The sequence below is a fragment of the Oreochromis niloticus genome, linkage group LG7 (genome assembly GCF_001858045.2).
Source record: "Oreochromis niloticus isolate F11D_XX linkage group LG7, O_niloticus_UMD_NMBU, whole genome shotgun sequence".
Lineage (NCBI taxonomy): Eukaryota > Metazoa > Chordata > Actinopteri > Cichliformes > Cichlidae > Oreochromis > Oreochromis niloticus.
In genome coordinates, this window is record NC_031972.2 from 8,821,406 (window position 1) to 8,840,111 (window position 18,706).

The 18,706-nt window shown below is 40.5% G+C and overlaps 1 protein-coding gene and 1 long non-coding RNA gene across 2 annotated transcripts; one reads left to right on the top strand and one right to left on the bottom strand.

Moving 5' to 3' along the window:
- Positions 1-5,029: 5,029 nt before the first annotated feature.
- LOC102076393 (uncharacterized) lies at positions 5,030-6,640 on the bottom strand. Its single transcript, XR_001222981.3, has 4 exons — positions 6,501-6,640; positions 5,900-5,938; positions 5,187-5,371; positions 5,030-5,101 (listed from the first exon to the last, which is right to left on the bottom strand). It is a non-coding gene; the product is annotated as an uncharacterized LOC102076393 (long non-coding RNA).
- prrc1 (proline-rich coiled-coil 1) lies at positions 6,631-16,994 on the top strand. The gene is made up of 9 exons (XM_003439616.5): positions 6,631-6,724; positions 9,673-9,808; positions 10,678-11,061; positions 11,559-11,704; positions 11,965-12,067; positions 12,156-12,319; positions 12,934-13,037; positions 13,412-13,514; positions 15,403-16,994. Exons 2-9 carry the CDS (start codon positions 9,712-9,714, stop codon positions 15,616-15,618), a joined length of 1,317 nt encoding a protein of 438 aa, XP_003439664.1. The 5' UTR covers positions 6,631-6,724; positions 9,673-9,711; the 3' UTR covers positions 15,619-16,994.
- Positions 16,995-18,706: the final 1,712 nt, after the last annotated feature.

Sequence of the window (18,706 nt, forward strand, 5' to 3'; positions counted from 1 at the left end):
GAATGTTATTTGTTTGAAGAGTGTTCTGGAAAGGTATAAAAGAGTTCAGGGCGGTGTCCATCCTCGGAAAAATGTTTGGTGTTTGATCTGAACGTTTTCTCGACATTGCAATGTGTTAAAAGTAAAAAATAAAGAATACATTATTATTATTATTATTACATTAATTAAACCACTTCAAATCGAGCTCACTGGGTCAGTTGCAGGTTATTGTTAAAATTTCCACAACACTTCCCAACCAAAAATGTGTGGTTCCATGTCTCAAGAGCTAATTTCAGCAGCCAAAGATCAGATCACCAGGGCTACTACCTTTGATTGCCGCCTGACTCACAATTTTGTAAACCAGTTTTACACTGTGGGCATCTTGTTATCATGAGAATGTATATCACTAATGCTTTTTACAAAATGAAAGATGTTCCTGCTAGGGATAAAAATAACTAAATAAATAAATAAATAAATAAAAATAAGTAACTGAATCTTCAGAAACCTTAAAAGCTTTTTAGAGTGACTAGAAATCCATTACTACAGCTTTAACTGCTGGAACAGATGGAAAGAATGTATCCACCACAAAAGTGTCTGAGGTTTAGGGCTTCTAGCGGATAGTGACATGTAGGCACACTGCCTCTTTTCAGACTTCTCTGGGTGTGACAGACACCAAGCAGCAGAAAATGAAGCTGGTCCACAAAGGTTTTAATCCAGATAATCTTAGATGTCTTTCAGAAAGACTATACTTCCTTAACATTAGCTCTGTATTGGGACATTGTATCTGGAAAGATCAGCTTATAAACTGGGATAGTCTCTGTATGCACACAGAATGATTCTCATGTAATTTTTTTCTTTTAACTTTTCTCTATACCATATTGAAACATATGTCAAAATACAGCTATTAATGTGAATCTGTTTTTGTGTCAGACTTTAATATCTAACTTCACCCTCACATAGTTTACACAAATTCATAACTGTCACATCAGGCACTCGGTGAGAGGACTCTGAGGCTGGGCTTACAAAAACAGTTCAAAGGTTTATTTAGAGTAGAAGTTTCAAGGTAGACACACACACTAGTAAGGGGGGCATCCAGGAGGGGTAAGGGTCCAGACATGAGGGGAATCCACATGATCCACTGCTCTCTCTCTTTCACTCCAAACACAGCAGAACAGGGTATCCAACACCACCTGCACACAGAGAGGGCAAAGGCACTAAGAGGATGCGACAGGGAAACTTGCAAATCAAAGTGACTTGCAGGGGCCAGAGTTTCGCTACCAAGGTGGATCAATGTTCCATCGACGACTGGCAGTCCTCCTGTGCCTTAAGTAGGAGCTCCAGATTGCTTATCTTCCACAGGTGGGGAACCAGCCACAGATGAGTTGGGCGGTGACTCAGGAGCCCCACCTAGGCATGACCTGGAACGCAAGCAGAGAGAAGGAGAGAGAGGGAAAAGAGTCCACTGGGGAGCCCGGGTCCTGACAATAACAGACAACTTCACCCTCATAGAAACGAATATGATTCTTTTTCAGCCTCCTCTCAACTATTCTGCTGTTTTCAGAGAGAAATTGCTATAACCTACACTTATACTGTATTATTACAATTCAGATAAATTAACATGTAGAAGAAGTTTCTGGCTCTCTCAGTTCAGAGTTTATGAATTTTGTAACATATTCTGATTTGATTTGCAAAGCTCTTAATATTGCCCTAATAATAAGAGACAATAATAGGAGCTCTTATTATGGCTCTATAAAAATGTTCTAATAAGATGGAGATCTCTTTTGAGTTTTGCCAAATTCATCATGTGAAGCTACCTGCTGTGGTGACTCCTTGTGGGTAAGGGGTCAGCCAAAAGTAACTTTTCACTGTGACAGCACAATGATGTACTAGTTAGCACTTCACAGCAAGAAGGTTCTTGATTCAAAAAGTATTTTTATGTGGACTTGTTTGCATGTGTTACTTGTGCCTGTGTGAATTATTTCCAGGTACTCTGACTTCCTCCTTGGAGCCGAAGGACACTCATACTTGAATGTTTCACTCTTTGTCAGGAGTGCCATGCTGCTGACTTGTCCACACAGTGACTGCTATGATAGGCTCCAGCTCACTGACTGAAAGTGCAGATGTTTTTTTATAATGTAGATGACATTTTGTAATGTATAAAAATTAGGGATGGCCAAGCTTAGAAGATTTGCCAAATAATCATTGCTATTGTCACCAGTTTGTACCAGACATACTAGTACTAATCTAATTGTTTTACATTTTAATTGATATCCAACGTTTTTAAAACATTCTGTCCTAACCAGATGGAGCATAGCTGGTGAAAAAACACCATAAATTTGTTAATCTTGGCCTGATCTTTTTATTGACATTATTATTGCTAGTTCTTTTAAAGGCTAAAAAATTTAGCTTTCTCTAAAAGTTGCATGGACTTTCCCTTAGCAATAGGGTGAAGAGTTCAGTCACTCAGGAGGGACTCTGAGTAGAGTCAAAAGGAGCCAGTAGAGGCAGACACCTCCTGTGCAAGGTGTCCCAACCAATCATGTCCTATTGGCAGGAGGCCCTGGCACAGACCCGGGACTCGCTGGGGAGAATATATCTAGCCTTCATGTTTCCCCAGATAATCTGGAGGAGGTGGCGAGGGCAGTCTGGGCTTCCCTGCTTAGGCTGCTGCCCCCACAACCCGAGTTCAGGTAAGCAGAAGAAAATGGATGGATGATCAATCATTTTGTAATATTAGATTTTTATCTTTTGTTGAAGTGGATGTCATGAATTTTCAACCAGCGTGCATCATTAATATTGCACAGCGCAATGCATCAGACTTTTCAGTCGCAGTTTATTTGTTTTTCGGATGTTAACTTGTCACATTTTAATAATACTTTAACATCTTTTGTAGTAATAAGTTTTCGTATCATATTTAAGATCAGTTTATTTCAGGCATTTTTCTTTCACTGTAACACGTAATGTTGTTAATGCATGATGCGAAGTGCCGTACAGTTAAATGGCATGTTCACTATTGAAGAATCCGATTAATGGTTTAAAATGCCTTTGTTTAGTGAGCTTTTGACATTAAATGGTTTTTGAATTTAGCTTGCAATCTGAGTGTTTAGTTTTAGACTAGTCGGTTATTCAAATTTATTTTGAAGAAATAAAAGCATGAATAATCATGATGTCAAAAATCTTTTGTATATATTTAGTTGGCATATTCTAGCATGCTAAAAAAAAAGCAAAAGAAGGCCAAGGGAAAAGAAAAATGTAATTATTGCCTCAACAACAGCATTAGTCCTCAAGTCTTTAACAATTAAAATGTGTTTATTTTTCACCTTGTACAGTTTTGTAGTTTATGATTAACAGCAGTAGAAGGACACTATATATCACTGAGATTGTCTAAATTATTGGTATAACTATGTCTTCTTTCACCTGTCATAGTGATATGCAAATGGGTGTAAAACTGCATCACCACTCACGTATGCTTGCTCACGCAGTTGATGATCAGACAGCCAAGATGTGGTTTGTGACACATCATACACAAGCAAAAGTACATTAAAACACAGAATATGATGATGGGTTTATCATGAGGCGAGCTGAAGGAGGAGTACAGCCTGCTGCTAGGGCAAGACAAATGTCAATCGCAGAGTCCTTTGGTGTTGCAGCTAGAGGGAGAAAATGTGGAGCTGTTGGCGAGGTGTAGTACTGTTGCAGAATTTTGGAAAGTAACTTACGTCTAAACTTAGGTTTTTGTGTCTATGTTTAAATGACGGGAATTCACCACATCCTTAGAATTACAGAATCCCATTTGTTCACATTTTGTAGCGCACTTAAAGTGGATTATATAGACTATTCTGTATCTTTAAACATATACAGCATACTCGCAGTAAAACAGCAACAGCAAGGGGTTATATAAAAATAATAAAATGACAACGCCACCTAGGGGAATTTCACCCCCAGGAACTATAAAGTCTTCTTAAAAACCAGAAAAGGTCGCACAGGTTTAGGGATGCACAACTGAGGCAGATTGGGTCCAATATTGATATGTCTTTAATTAAGCTTATAAAAATAAAAAAAAGAATAAGACAATAAAAGCTGAGTGTGGTATAGCCTATTCTATAACAATGTCCTGGATTACATAAAACCATACACTGAACTGGACTTAGGAAGGCCTGAGAATTGCTGGGAACATGCAGTGGCCACCAGCTGCGTAACAACACCAGGTATCTGTACGGCTCGTGGGCCCCGCACCTTGACAGTACCTACAGGGTCCTCTGGCACTTGGTCAGCAGACTGGTGACACTGATGCAGGGCCTCCAAAACTGGCCCTGGTCCCTGGGACACAGAAGGTGAATTAAACAAAGACCCACCATAAGCCCCAAACAGCTCTTGATAAGAGCGATCGCATTCATCCCTAAAATGCCAGGAACAGAGGGCATGGCACCAGGAGTGTCCCTCAGTACAAGGATCCAACAAGAGGGCATTTCCTTACCACACAGAAGTACACTGAGCTCTAAATAACCAATATAAAGAATGGAGAACCCATTGGCAGCCCAAAGCTGCAACCAGTGGCATGAATGAAGGCATTCTTGTCCTCAAGGTGCAAAATGTGTCAAAAAGAAACTCTCTGTGATGGTGGAAACCATAGACCCAGTAGCCACCAAGCACGGGACAGTCACCCCATTTATCAAAACATCAATCTCAACAGACAGCAACTTAGGGACTTGGTAGGGACTGCACTACCAAGTCCCTAAATTGCTGAAGTTCTTCCTCCATAGTGATGGATTTAGACCGGAAGAAAAGAGGAAAAAAAACACTAAAACAACAAGGTGCTAATATCCTGTTGCTCTTCCTTCTAAATGTGGATACTGCTGTCTTATCTACAATCAAAACACTCTGAAATCTTCAAATTGTCATGGTCTGTGTGGCAGACCGTGGGAAGTGGGTAATGAGGACCCAGATGCAGGACTCTTAATGATGAGCGGTGCGTTTATTTACAGTGATGTAAACAGTTCACACAAAGCCCATGCACTCCCCTGACTCCCATGCCGTGTCTTCTTCCCAATTGCCTCGTGCTCTCCGCTCCTGTGTGTCAGCACTCCCAATGTTCGCTGCTCTCGGGCTTCCCATGCTCCTCCTGGGGGGAAACAATAGACGCAGCCGTCAAGACACACAACCCCTGTGGGAGTACACTAACTTTGACTTGCTCTCAAGACACTGACATGGAGTCTCACTCAATCATCCCACGTCGGTGGAGGCTTCACCACACCATGAAGTCGCTCCCTCCGCCGACGCTGATCCACTGCAGGTGTGTGGCATCCTCCTCGGGCGTGGCCAGCCATCCTCAGGCCTGATGGTGCCTGTAGCCCGGCCTCCTGGCTACAGCCACACCCACACACACACCTCCCTATATATACACACATGGAAAAAAAAACCCAGACAGCAGAACAGTGCACACACATCTTCACAAAATATAAAAAGGTCCACAACTGCTGAGGGACCCTGGGTCGCTCAAGCCCAGGTCCCTGACAAAAAAAGGTGGATTATTATCTCAGAGCAAAACAATTCATCATGAAACCAAACCTCTACCTTAAGTGTGCATCCTGTCGTCAAACGCCAAGAATGTGTCGAAGTGGTCAAAAGGGATTATATAAAAATAATAAAATGACAATGTCATCTAGGGGGATTTCATCCCCAGGAACTAGAAAGTCTTCTTAAAAACCAGAAAAGGTCGCACAGGTTCAAGGATGCACAACTTAGGCAGATTGGGTCCAATATTGATATGTCTAACCCTAACCTTTTTATAAATTTATAAAAATTAAAAAAGAATAAAACAATAAAAGCTGAGTGTGGTATAGCCTATTCTATAACAATGTCCTGGATTAAATAAAACCATACATTGATCTGGACTTAGGAAGTGTGGAAAATGACCCACCACCAAAGGTCCCACGGCTACTGGTGTGTCCTCGGTTCACTGTAATAAAAACACAACACAACACGTTAAAAGTCAAAGAAAAACTCTAAAAGGGCACAGAGTACCAAGTTCGTTGCGCACAGTCAGGAGACAGTGTACATTTTATTAAAACAAGAAACCACTTACACGCACAACCCTTTAAAACAAAATACAGAATACACAGACTGAATAGCTTGCACCACACGAGTAAATAGTGGCCTGTACTGGTTATGGTTATTAGGACATTGATCGTGGCCCCTCACAAGTAGAGGAATCCTGTACAGCTGGATAGGTACAGATGCCACAATTAACCAGCATAACGCACGGGCAGAGGATCACTCCCGCGGGCACAAGTATGAACAATAATACAAAGTGAGAGAGAGCAGTGGCGAGTAGGTCATCCGGCTACAGAGACAACTAAAATGTTTCTCAACTTCGTTATAATTTTCAATTTAGTCACATTTTAAACGCAGGTACTGAATTTTCAGTTTTTTTATTCCTTGTATGATCACTCTTCATAAGAAGTCTGATGGCTTGTATACATTATTAAGGTATAGTTTGAAATACACTACTTGTAATTTACATTTTCCAAACACACAGTATCGCCGATTCCAGCCTGGATTTTACTTGGTATCACATGGGAAAGGGAAATCAGTAGTCCCGCACATCACTAGTTTCGTAAGCCACGTAAGACGGCGTTTAATGGCAGGCGTCACACTGGAGCAGACGTGGCAAAGCACCACGTCATCACTGTGGGCCGGCGCTTTATTATTATTTATGGGTGCATTGTGTTAGTACCGCCAGCAGGTGAGTAGTTAAGTTACTTGTTCTGTAGAGATTATCAAAATAGTGGCACATGTCATGCTGAGTCTTTTTTAGAGAATTAGATAAAGATGTGCATGGTACTTTGTCCGTTTTGTTGTTTTTTTGGGGGGCTGTGAGGCACATGCAAGTTGTGAACAGTCTTAAAAAACGCTACACTGCATTCATTTGGATCTCTTGTCGTTCTATGTGGCGTGGCAGACACGGAACAAACCTTAAATGTGTCCGCGTCAGACGATATAGATCCGCTTTGTTTCAGAGCACAGCGCTTGCCTCTTCGTGTGCGAAAGGGACTTAACTTAAGGTTAAACCCTGGGTTTTTGTACTACCAAGGTGGTTCACGTCTTACTGGGGTAAATCGCTGTAGTAAGTTGTGCTGCAAAGCCTGACCCGCAGCAGTCTAGATTCCAGATTAGAAATCACCAGGTGTGAATTCATGGTCTGCTGATCATTCAGAAAATATGATCACGCTTGCTGGAAGACCTCTGTGGAGAAAGTAAGAGGGTCTTCTGTTTGTTTCTGTTGGGATCAAACAATTTTATTACTGTATGCTCCTAAAACACACACCTGATAACCTGCTGGGAGCAGGTTATCTTCTGAGTTTGGGATTAAAATGCGTTGCAATATAGATTCTTTGCTGTGAGAATATGTTTTACATGTGCAGCTTAATGCCCAGGTTTAACGGGAAATCTATGTGGGGAACCTATGACGTCACTGTAAACTCCTGACGTACCATGTAACCTGAGGTGCACCTCCCGAGAATGTAATTACACAGTGGGTCAGTGCAGACTTCAACTGTTATGATTGGTTTGTTCAACACGCTTGATTCCTTATTTGCATTTCTGGCTACTTTTTCACCACAGTTGTTGTTTTTTTGTTTTTTGTTTTTTTTAAATTTAACAATAAGATAAAATCACTGCCTCAGTATAAAGAAGAATGATCCATCTAAGGACTCACAAATCTACAAAACCAGTCAAAACTTTGGGCACACCTTCTTATTTATTATTTATTTATTCTTATTTATTTTCATGACTATTTACATTGTAGATTCTCACTGAAGGAACCAAAAAATAAATGGACACATATGGAATTATGTAGTAAACAAAAACTTGTTTTAGGTTCTTCAAAATAGCCTCCCTTTGCTTTGATTACTGCTTTGCACACTCTTGGCATTCTCTCGATGAGCTTCATGAGGTCGTCACCTGAAATGGTTTTCCAACAGTCTTGAAGGAGTTCAGAGATACTGAGCACTTGTTGGCCCTTTTGGCTTCACTCTGTGGTCCATCTCATCCCAGACCATCTTGATTTGGAATGGCTGTAATTAGGTTTAGGTCAGGTGACTGTGGAGGCCAGGCCATCTGATGCAGCACTCCATCACTCTCCTTCTTGGTCAACTAGCCCTTACACAGGCTGGAGGTGTGTTTGGGGTCATTGTCATGTTGGAAAAATAAATGATGGTCCAACTAAATCCATTGGGATGGCATTTTGCTGCAGGATGCATACTGACACAGCAGGGTGCAGCCTTCAATTTTGAATAAATCTCCAACAGTGTCACCAGTAAAGCACCCCCCACACCATCACACCACCTCCTCCATGCTTCATGGTGGGAACCATGCATGTAGAGACCGTCCGTTCACCTTTTCTGCATCGCACAAAGACACAGCAGGTGGAGCCAAAGATCTCAAATTTGGACTCATCTGACCAAAGCACAGATTACCACTGGTCTAATATCCATTCCTTGTGTCTTGATGGATGCTCAATCATCCAGGTAAGTAAATCCCAAAAGGTTGATTCTGTTCATCTGGACGTTTCGTCACTCATCAGTGTGACGAAAATGGTGGAAATCATTTCAGGTGACTACATCATGAAGCTCAGTGAGAGAAGGCCAAGGGTTTGCAGCGCAGTTATTTATCATTTTTTTTCTTTGCTACATAATTCCATATATCTTGCTTCATATATTTGTAGATACTTAATGAAGCAATCAATGTAGAAAGTAGTTAAAAAAAATTAAATGAGAAGGTGTGTCCAAACTTTTGACTGTTAGTATATGTTTGCCTTAGGAGTATGGAAAAAAGAACTTCATTTTAGTTTTTTCTATTGGCTGACACAGCATATGAAACATCAGAACATCACCGAACTAAATGCACTACACACAGGCATAAATGTGGGCAACAACACTTTTGTTTTCATAGGCTCCTCGAATCCTCGAAGGTTCTAAATCAGGCACAAGTCTACCTTACTTAAGCCAATAAATGAGGCTCAAACTGTGCGATACATTGTCACAGGAAGGTACATGTATCAGTTTGTTGATTTAGAAAACCGAGTATACCTGTTCAATCAATAAAAAGAAGTTCATAATAATCTGCAACAAACTGAAGTGACTATGAACGAGCTTTGTAGTATATGGCACTGGATGGCAGGCAGGCCAGTTCAGCACCCTTACTCTTTTAATACAAAGACATGCTCTTGTAGTATATGCAGTATGTGATTCAGTATTGTCCTTCTTAAATATGCAAGGCCTCGACATCATCTGAATGGGAGCATATCTTTCGTTAAAATCTGTATATACCTTTTAGTATTGATGGAGCTGGTCTACCTGCAAACAACCATGGCATCACCAGTGCAATACTTTAGTTTATATCCACAAACTTAAAGCTGAAAGTCAGTACTAAAATCACATCTTGATTGTTTAATAGAAAATACACATTGGTAGTGCGCAAAATAAAAAAAAAAGAAAATTGTGTCTTTGTTCATATACTTACAGATTTAACTTTAGAAATTTCTCAATTTCTTCCATGGAGTTGAAGAAGGTTTAATAAACATTATTGTCAGTCAAACTTTATGTGCTATAGTTCCCAGAGTGCACATGCAGGAAATGAACAATTGACTGACAAGTTGAACACAATATAATTCATCACAACATTTTATTGCAGCTATTCTGGGCTGAAGTTAAAATAAATACTACAGAGAATATGATGGAAGAAAGTGGGATTGAGACTACACCTCCTGCCAGCCCTACCCCTCCTCTGACTGTGGGTGGCCCAGTCGGAAGCCTGCCCACCACTGCTGGTAAGACATTTAATGTGCAACTATAGAAGCAAATCAACGTTCCCTTTGCTTGTAGCTTAGCCGAGTCGAGATTTTAAATGTCATTTGCTACAGTTCACATCGTTGATACAAATTCAAGATTGGTAATACGTGTAAATAAATTTTAATTCTGGTGATGTGGACGTTATGGATACAACATCTATCCATTTTCTACCACTTATCCAGAGCTGGGTTGCAGTGAAGTAACAATAACAGAGAAGCTCAGCCATTTGGCTCCACTTAGAAATTCTGTTCATAACAGAATCAATGACAAAGTGCATCCCTGATGAAGTCCAACATCCACTGGAAACAAGTCCAACTTGTTGCTGGCAATGCTAATTAAGCACTCGCTGTGGTTGTACAGGGACAGAATGGCTTGTATTATTAAAACTGTAAAATTAATATTAAATTAAGATACTCACTTGCAACAGTATTGATACCAATTGTGCTGTCTTTGCCTTCTTCAGCTGGCACACAACTTGACACAACATTGCTGCAGACAGCCAAACATGGCTCCTCCTCCCCTCAAAAGCTATAGTAGTTAACATTCATAACACTAAATAGCAGTTTAGGAGTAAGAAGAGTAAGAAGTAAAACTCTTACTGCACGGTGTGAATGTTAATATTAGCAATTTTACTTCTAGCAGTTACCTAATAGCCATGCTGCAAGGTAACCTGAGCAGAGAGTCTAGAGTGTGGAGAACTAATCCAAGCAAATAAAGAGTGAAATCAGACAGGTTTCAGGCCCAAAGAGAAGAGCTGAGGATATAAAGACCTGCAGAGTGAGAAAATGGCAAGCAGATGAGTAGAGGGAAAGCTATCTTTGATTGGATGTTTCTCTTTGTTTTTCAGGTCTGTCCACTTCACTGCCTCTCCCAGGAACAATCAGTTCCCCCTCAGTCTCGACTTCTCTCCCCAGTGTCCCACCACTTCCTGCCTTCAGCAGCCCTCTGGCTGCACCGCTTCCCCTTTCTTCCCAATTTCCCCCTGCCTCAACACTGGCCTCACCTTTCACCAGCAGCTCTGCCGTCCCTCCTGCTGCCTCCTTCTCTTTGCCTCCTCAGGCCTCTTCCATCAGACCACCTCCTACTGCTTCCAGCATGTTGGCCCCTCCTGTAGGTCCACCTGTATCGAGCTTCTCTGTGGGTGCAGGATATGACATCACACGAGGTCATGCTGGTCGAACCCCACAGACACCGCTGATGCCAACATTTTCCAGTCCTGCTTCTATACCAGGTCAGAGTGAAAAATGTGAAGCTCGGGTGAAATTTTCACATCGGATGCTCTGTTAAAAACTGCAACCAAATCAGTTTGACATTAGGGTTATCAAAAAAACAAAAAAAAACCCAAAATACCCACATACTAGCCAACACTAAATATTACTATTAGATGTTTGAACGTAAGGTAAAGTTGGTATCATGGGCATCAGAATGCACACAGAAAAAATCAGTGATGAGGGTCAAGAGAGGAACTGAGGTAACGATGGTGAGGTATTAAAGAGTGAAAAAAACAAGATCCAGTGACCATCACAGTGGCAGATGTCTAAGAGCGGGTCTCCAGTATGAATAGCTGGAAAGCACCAGGCTCTGACATGACAACGTCAACCTGGCAATCTAGCCAATAAGGAAACCCAAAACGGAACAGGCAGCAGATGCTCAGAGGACATTCTGTAAACAATTGATTTAATTTTTAAAAAGTACAACTTCTTGTTAAAAAATGTTCTATATTTTCAGGTGTGGTGTCCAACCCCATGCTTCAGCAGTCAGTCATTAGAGGAGGATTAGATACTGGATCTTCAATCACTTTCCCGGAGGAACAGGAGGATCCCAGAGTGTCTGGAGACACCAACAGTGGTGGAGGCATCTGGGGCTTTTTCAAGGTAGAATACAAATGTTTGAAAGGGGACTTTTGAAGCTTGATGTTCCCTATAGCTTTTTTGCGATATGGTAGGACATATTTTTCAAACATAAAATGTCTTTACAATGATGAAGTTTACTGAAAGTGTCTTTAATTAAAGTTAATAGGAACAGTTGGTTAAGTGTGTGTGTGTGTGTGTGTGTGTGTGTGTATCCATATGCTGATCTAGTAGCATGACATTTTTGGGTAGTCTTATTCTGTGTGTATTGTGTGTCCCCTCAGGGAGTAGCAGGAAACGCTGTAGTAAAGACAGTCTTAGACAAAACCAAACACTCTGTGGAGTCCATGATCACTACTCTTGATCCTGGCATGGCCCCATACATGAGTAAGTTACCCTGTTTTACCCAATTTGAAAAAAATGTACTAAACATTCAAATGTTCTTAATAAATGTTTCTGTGTTGTTCATCCTCAGAGTCTGGTGGGGACATTGACATTGTTGTGACTTCAGATAAGGAGATGAATGTGGGGGCCGTTAGAGATGCTTTTCAGGAGGTTTTTGGGCTGGCCATGGTCACTGGAGAGTCTGGTCAGTCAAACATAGCTCCACAACCTGTGGGCTATGCCGCTGGTGTCAAGGTCAGTGGACTGCTTTTACTTTACTTTACTTCATTCTCGTTCAACTTTTTTCAAGCATCACGTTTGTTTTCCTTGAATATGTTTTATAGCTTATTTATTTATAAATTACATGGCTTTTAAGACCATCACGTGTGAAGATAAAAAATTATATAAATGATGCAGTGCTAGATTTGTTAAGAGAAAATATTTTGAGAACAAAGTCTTAATATTGTGGGAAAAACGAAACACAAAATAGGTTGCTTCTGAAAAATTGTATGTAACCTTTTAATTATAATAACTGGATTGCATAGAGAGTTCCGCATTTTATGAGTCAAGACTCATTTTAAAAGGATTTTCAGTTTGCATCTCTACACACAGTAAAAGAGAAAAGAGAAAAATGTTAATTATAATGATGTATTAGTTTATTAAAATATCAGTCTGGTAATTTTTAAGTTTATTACTTATTTGTTTCTTAATTTATTCAAAATGAAAGGCTGAAATATCCCAGTTACATAAGTATTACTAGTGTTTGAGTTTGTTTCAGAACTTGTTCTCAGTTTAGTTCTTGACAGCACTGATTATTGCAACTTCAGTCATACACATGTGTGTGTCTGTCTGTCCCTGCGTGTCTGCAGGGGGCTCAGGAGCGCATTGACAGTCTGCGTCGAGCTGGTGTGATCCACGAGAGACAGCCAGTGGTCTCTTTAGAAAACTTCATTGCTGAACTTTTTCCTGACAAGTAAGAAGGTTTTGACTGACTTCTGAAAAGAAAGCACACACATTCTTAGAGGCCTAGCAGACTTTCCATCTCACAAACAGTTCACAGTACTGCTGTAAACAGCTTGGAGCATCCCATAAAAAACAAAAAAACATGTGTGGATGCTGGGCTTCAACAGTTTTCATCTACAACAGGACAGAAATGCTTTTTGACATTTCTATTCACCTTTCATCTTCCATTATTTACTTTATAATTAGTCATGTGTTGAATAAAATGCAAGTAAAATATTCACATGTTTGATGCAGTTTGATATTTTTTTTGTGGCAACAAACAAAAGCGTTAACATTTAGTTAAAAGCTCTAAAAACAACAACAAAACCTTCTTTTTGTTTCCAGGTGGTTTGACATTGGATGTTTAATCCTTGAGGACCCTGGTCAGAACATTCACATCGAGGTCTTCACTCAGGCAACCCCTATAGCATTAGAGCACGTCCAGCAGGTATCATTTGGTTTACAAAGAAAGAGCTTTTCTGGTTGAAGTTTAAATATTAAAAAAAAAAAACATGTTCAAGAAAAAGAGACTTTTACAATTTATAAAACCAAATAGAAGTAAAACTGTGCGGGTGGGGGTGGTGTGGAGTTTTTTGGCTGTGTATATGTATGGTTGCTCCTGGGGCCTTGTGTCTGTACGTGGAAAAAATGGTGGTCATGGGGAATGTTGAAATGAAGCCCTGCCTGTAGTACAGGCCTGCTTAAAAAGGCCTGTTACCTTCTGTAGTCAAGCTAAATCAACATTGCTTGAGTAAGTATTGTAGGTTCCCTTTAGTTTTTGATTTGTTATACAGTGGTCCCTCGCTATATCGCGGTTCAGTTTTCACGGCCTCGCTGTTTCGCAGATTTTTTGGGGGGGGTGCAGTTTTGCAAAGTTGTTTGTTTGTTTTGTTTGTTTTTTTTACAGCGCATTGTGTTCTGCGTCCTGATCAGCTGTAGACCATTTTCAATCAATCTCGTGCCATGTCTCCTGTACAGTACAGAACGCGTCCAGCTTTTCAAATTTACATAAATCTTTGCTAGCAGAAGGCAACAAACACAACAGTGTCGACGTCAAAGGATTATAAGGAACATTAAGTGAAACCAAACAGTCAGATAAGTCAAACTTTACTGAACTCATTCTTCTTGCTTCCTCTACTTCCATACCATTGATTCATTAATATTGAATTCTCTCACTCTATTCGACCGTGGTTCAGGGGGTTGGGAAGCTCATCTTGTAACTAGAAGGTTGCTGGTTCGATCCCCAGCTCTGTCTGTCTTGTGTCCTTGGGCAAGACACTTCGCCTACTGGTGATGGCGCGATATAGCTCGCTTCTGTCAGTCTGCCCCAAGGCAGCTGTGGCTACAACTGTAGCTTGCCTCCACCAGTGTGTGAATGTGAGAGTGAATGAATAGTGGAATTGTAAAGTGCTTTGAGGGTCTCGAAAAGCGCTATATAAATGCAATCCATTATTATTATTATCATTATTATTATTATTGTTCCTGTGTTCTGGACCTGAAAACAGGGTTTGATCTTTGGTTTCATTCGATAATACTGGACTTATTTATCTACAAGGTTTGAACTTTGAGAGTGTTTAAACAAGAGAGAAATGTGTGAAAATGCCGATGCCTGTCTGAGAAAAGTGTATAAAGTGTGTAGTGAGGGGTTTTACAGCCTTAAAACATCTATAATAATTGTAAAAAAATAAAGTTGGCTACTTTGCGGATTTCACCTATCGCGGGTTATTTTTAGAACGTAACACCTGCGATAAACGAGGGAACACTGTACACTATATTGACAAAAGTATTGGCTTGCCTGGTTTTACACTCAAACAAATTTGAGTAGCATCCCATTATTTATCCACAGACTTGAATATGTTGTCCACCCGCCCTTTACAGCTATAATTCTTCTGGGAAGGCTTTCCGCAAGGCAGGTAATGTGTTTGTGGGAAGGTCATGAAATTGGCAAACATATCTTGGGATGCTAGAACTAAGCCCAACTCCTGAGCAAATAAGAGGGACCCATTCTTTTACAAATGTTTTTAAAAGCAATCTCCACGCCTAAGTATTTACATTTTTATACACCTTAAAGTGATTGGAATTCCTGAATTTAATGATTTGGAAGGGTGAGCAAATACTTTTGGCAATATAATATCCTGTCACGGTGATAGAAGATAAAGTTTCCCACCTTCCTTTGTTTTTATTTAATTTTTAGTTTTCAGGCTCTATAGTTTTCTCTTGACTTTTTGTCTTTGAACAAAAAATGTCAGGTTGAACCGTAGAATTATTTTATTCAAAATCTCCCATGTAGAAACCTGCTACAACTCACAGTGTTTTTGTAACCTTCCCCCATATAGGCTCAGTCCATGACCCCTCCTGACTACAGCCTGCGCTGGTCAGGTCTGAGTGTTACCGTGGGTGAGGTCCTGGAGCAAAACCTTCCCAACATCAACAGAACAGACTGGCACCAGGCCATGACAGGCCTAACCCAACGCCAGATGATCCACAGTGCTTCCAAAGCTCTGGCTGGTATCTACAAACAGCAGTTGCTTCCCAGGACTACGTCAGGCTGAATGCTTCAAGTTTCTGTGACATACTGAGAGGCGGTGGACAGTAAACTAGCTGATGGGACATGAAGGGACATGAAATCCCTATCCTCCATCCATCTGTCCTGCACAACAAAGCCAACTGCACATTTCGTTAAAGATGTTTGTGCCCACAGAAGTTTTGCTGGCATTCTCGTGTATTTTAATGGGTTTTACTGAAAATTTAGATTGCATTTTGTTACGATCAAGCTATAATGCTTTCTGATCCTCTCTTCATCCTTTTTAAAAATGTTTATCAGTATAAGCACATATTAAGGCAAAGTTTAGTGTTTTATTTAGGCATTCTTACTCTTAATGTAGAGCTTTTGTCCCATTTGTACTTTTCTGTACCCTAAGTCCAGATTTAGAAGGAATAATGCAGCAACTACCTGATGTGATTAGGCTGAATGAAACATTAAGAAGCCCTACAATATAGGAAAAAATCTTTTTTTGGGGGGGCGGTGTATTTTCTACCATGCCCTAGGGCCATTATAACCAGCTACTCCCTATACAATGTACTAACTGCATGCCAACATCTCTTGTTACTCCAGACTTTTTGCTGCACTCATCCAGGGCTTAATCACTAATTTGTAAGCTTCATACCCAAAACTTTCCTCTGACGTCAAACAAGTTTAGACAGAATGCAGCTTCCTTTTTTTTTTCTTTCTTTTTTTTTTTGGCAGTGTAAATAAAATCCAATTGGAATTGCAGTTATCAAACATTAATTGTTATGATTAACTGTTATTTGTTGATACAATGCTCAGTTAATACAAAAATAAATATAATTGACCATTTAACCCGAACAAAAAAAAATTGAGCCATGTCATTACAACATATCTATACATAAAAATCTTAATTTCACATATTGTTACCTTGATGAATGTGACCTAAATTAACTTTGTAGCAAACAGCAGACATCTTCCTGATGCTACTGACCTCCATCAGCAGGATAATACATCCTTCAGTATCACAAAAACTGCTAATGGATGGTTCAAGCACTGTAGCATGGAGTGTTGAGACTGGCCCAAGCCTTCCGTGACATAAATCCAGTTGAGGGCGACGAGTCATATTTGCAGACTCCTTGGATGGCCACCCAATTAATGAAGTATTTCGATTCATTGTCCTACATAAAGACCATGGCTGACTTGAATGCTAATACAAATTTATACATAAAGTGTTTCTGTCCCATGCAGCTAAACCATAACAATGATTTACTTAATTTATTTCTTAGGGCTTCAAGTGGTAAGAAACTGTCAGAAACACTAGATCTAACTTTCTGTCAGTTACAGTTGGGTGTAAAGAATATTCTTATGCATATCTTGTGCTGTGCCTTTTTACATAAATAAATCACTTTTTAATGCTGATTTGGATCCCCATTCCTTAACCAAAGGATATATCACTGCTATACAATACTGTGCAGAAGTCTTAAGGAACATTGGACTTTCCTGAGAAGTCCAGCATAACATTCAACTCCAAAAGCAATTTTTTCTGTTCATTACTGGAAATAAATGACTATTAACTGTCTGGAGGTGTGTTTGGGGTTATTCTCCTGTTGAAAAATAAATGATATCCAACTAAATGCAAACCGGATGGGATGGCATGGCGCTGCAGGATGCTGTGGTAGCCATGCTGATTCAGTGTGTCTTCAATTTTGAATAAATCCCCAACAGTGTCACCAGCAGAGCACCCCCACACCATCACACCACCTCTGCATGTTTCATGATTGGAACCATGCATGTAAAGACAATCTATTCATCTTTTCTGCATCACACAAAGACAAGGCAGGTGGAACCAAAGATCTCAAATTTGGACTCATCAGACCAAAGCACAGATTTCCACTGGTCTAATTTCCATTCCTTGTGTTTCTTGGCCCAAACAAATCTTTTCTGTTTGTTGCTTTTACTTAGTAGTGGTTTCTTACTAGCTATTTGACCATGAAGGCCTGATTTGTGCAATCTCCTGTGACCACCGCATGGTTTCCACTGAACAGTTGACGTAGAGATGTGTTTGCTGCTGGAACTCTGTGTGGCATTTACAGGGAGTGCAGAGTTATTAGGCAAATGAGTATTTTGTCCACATCATCCTCTTCATGCATGTTGTCTTACTCCAAGCTGTATAGGCTCGAAAGCCTACTACCAATTAAGCATATTAGGTGATGTGCATCTCTTTAATGAGAAGGGGTGTGGTCTAATGACATCAACACCCTATATCAGGTGTGCATAATTATTAGGCAACTTCCTTTCCTTTGGCAAAATGGGTCAAAAGAAGGACTTGACAGGCTCAGAAAAGTCAAAAATAGTGAGATATCTTGCAGAGGGATGCAGCAGTCTTAAAATTGCAAAGCTTCTGAAGCGTGATCATCGAACAATCAAGCGTTTCATTCAAAATAGTCAACAGGGTCGCAAGAAGCGTGTGGAAAAACCAAGGCGCAAAATAACTGCCCATGAACTGAGAAAAGTCAAGTGTGCAGCTGCCAAGATGCCACTTGCCACCAGTTTGGCCATATTTCAGAGCTGCAACATCACTGGAGTGCCCAAAAGCACAAGGTGTGCAATACTCAGCGACATGGCCAAGGTAAGAAAGGCTGAAAGACGACCACCACTGAACAAGACACACAAGCTGAAACGTCAAGACTGGGCCAAGAAATATCTCAAGACTGATTTTTCTAAGGTTTTATGGACTGATGAAATGAGAGTGAGTCTTGATGGGCCAGATGGATGGGCCCGTGGCTGGATTGGTAAAGGGCAGAGAGCTCCAGTCCGACTCAGACGCCAGCAAGGTGGAGGTGGAGTACTGGTTTGGGCTGGTATCATCAAAGATGAGCTTGTGGGGCCTTTTCGGGTTGAGGATGGAGTCAAGCTCAACTCCCAGTCCTACTGCCAGTTTCTGGAAGACACCTTCTTCAAGCAGTGGTACAGGAAGAAGTCTGCATCCTTCAAGAAAAACATGATTTTCATGCAGGACAATGCTCCATCACACGCGTCCAAGTACTCCACAGCGTGGCTGGCAAGAAAGGGTATAAAAGAAGAAAAACTAATGACATGGCCTCCTTGTTCACCTGATCTGAACCCCATTG

Coding starts and splice junctions, on each gene's coding strand:
- prrc1 (XM_003439616.5), top strand. CDS start 9,712: ATGATGGAAGAAAGTGGGATTGAGACTACACCTCCTGCCAGCCCTACC. Junction 9,809..10,677: donor AAGCCTGCCCACCACTGCTG/GTAAGACATTTA, acceptor TTTGTTTTTCAG/GTCTGTCCACTTCACTGCCT. Junction 13,038..13,411: donor GCTGAACTTTTTCCTGACAA/GTAAGAAGGTTT, acceptor TTTTGTTTCCAG/GTGGTTTGACATTGGATGTT.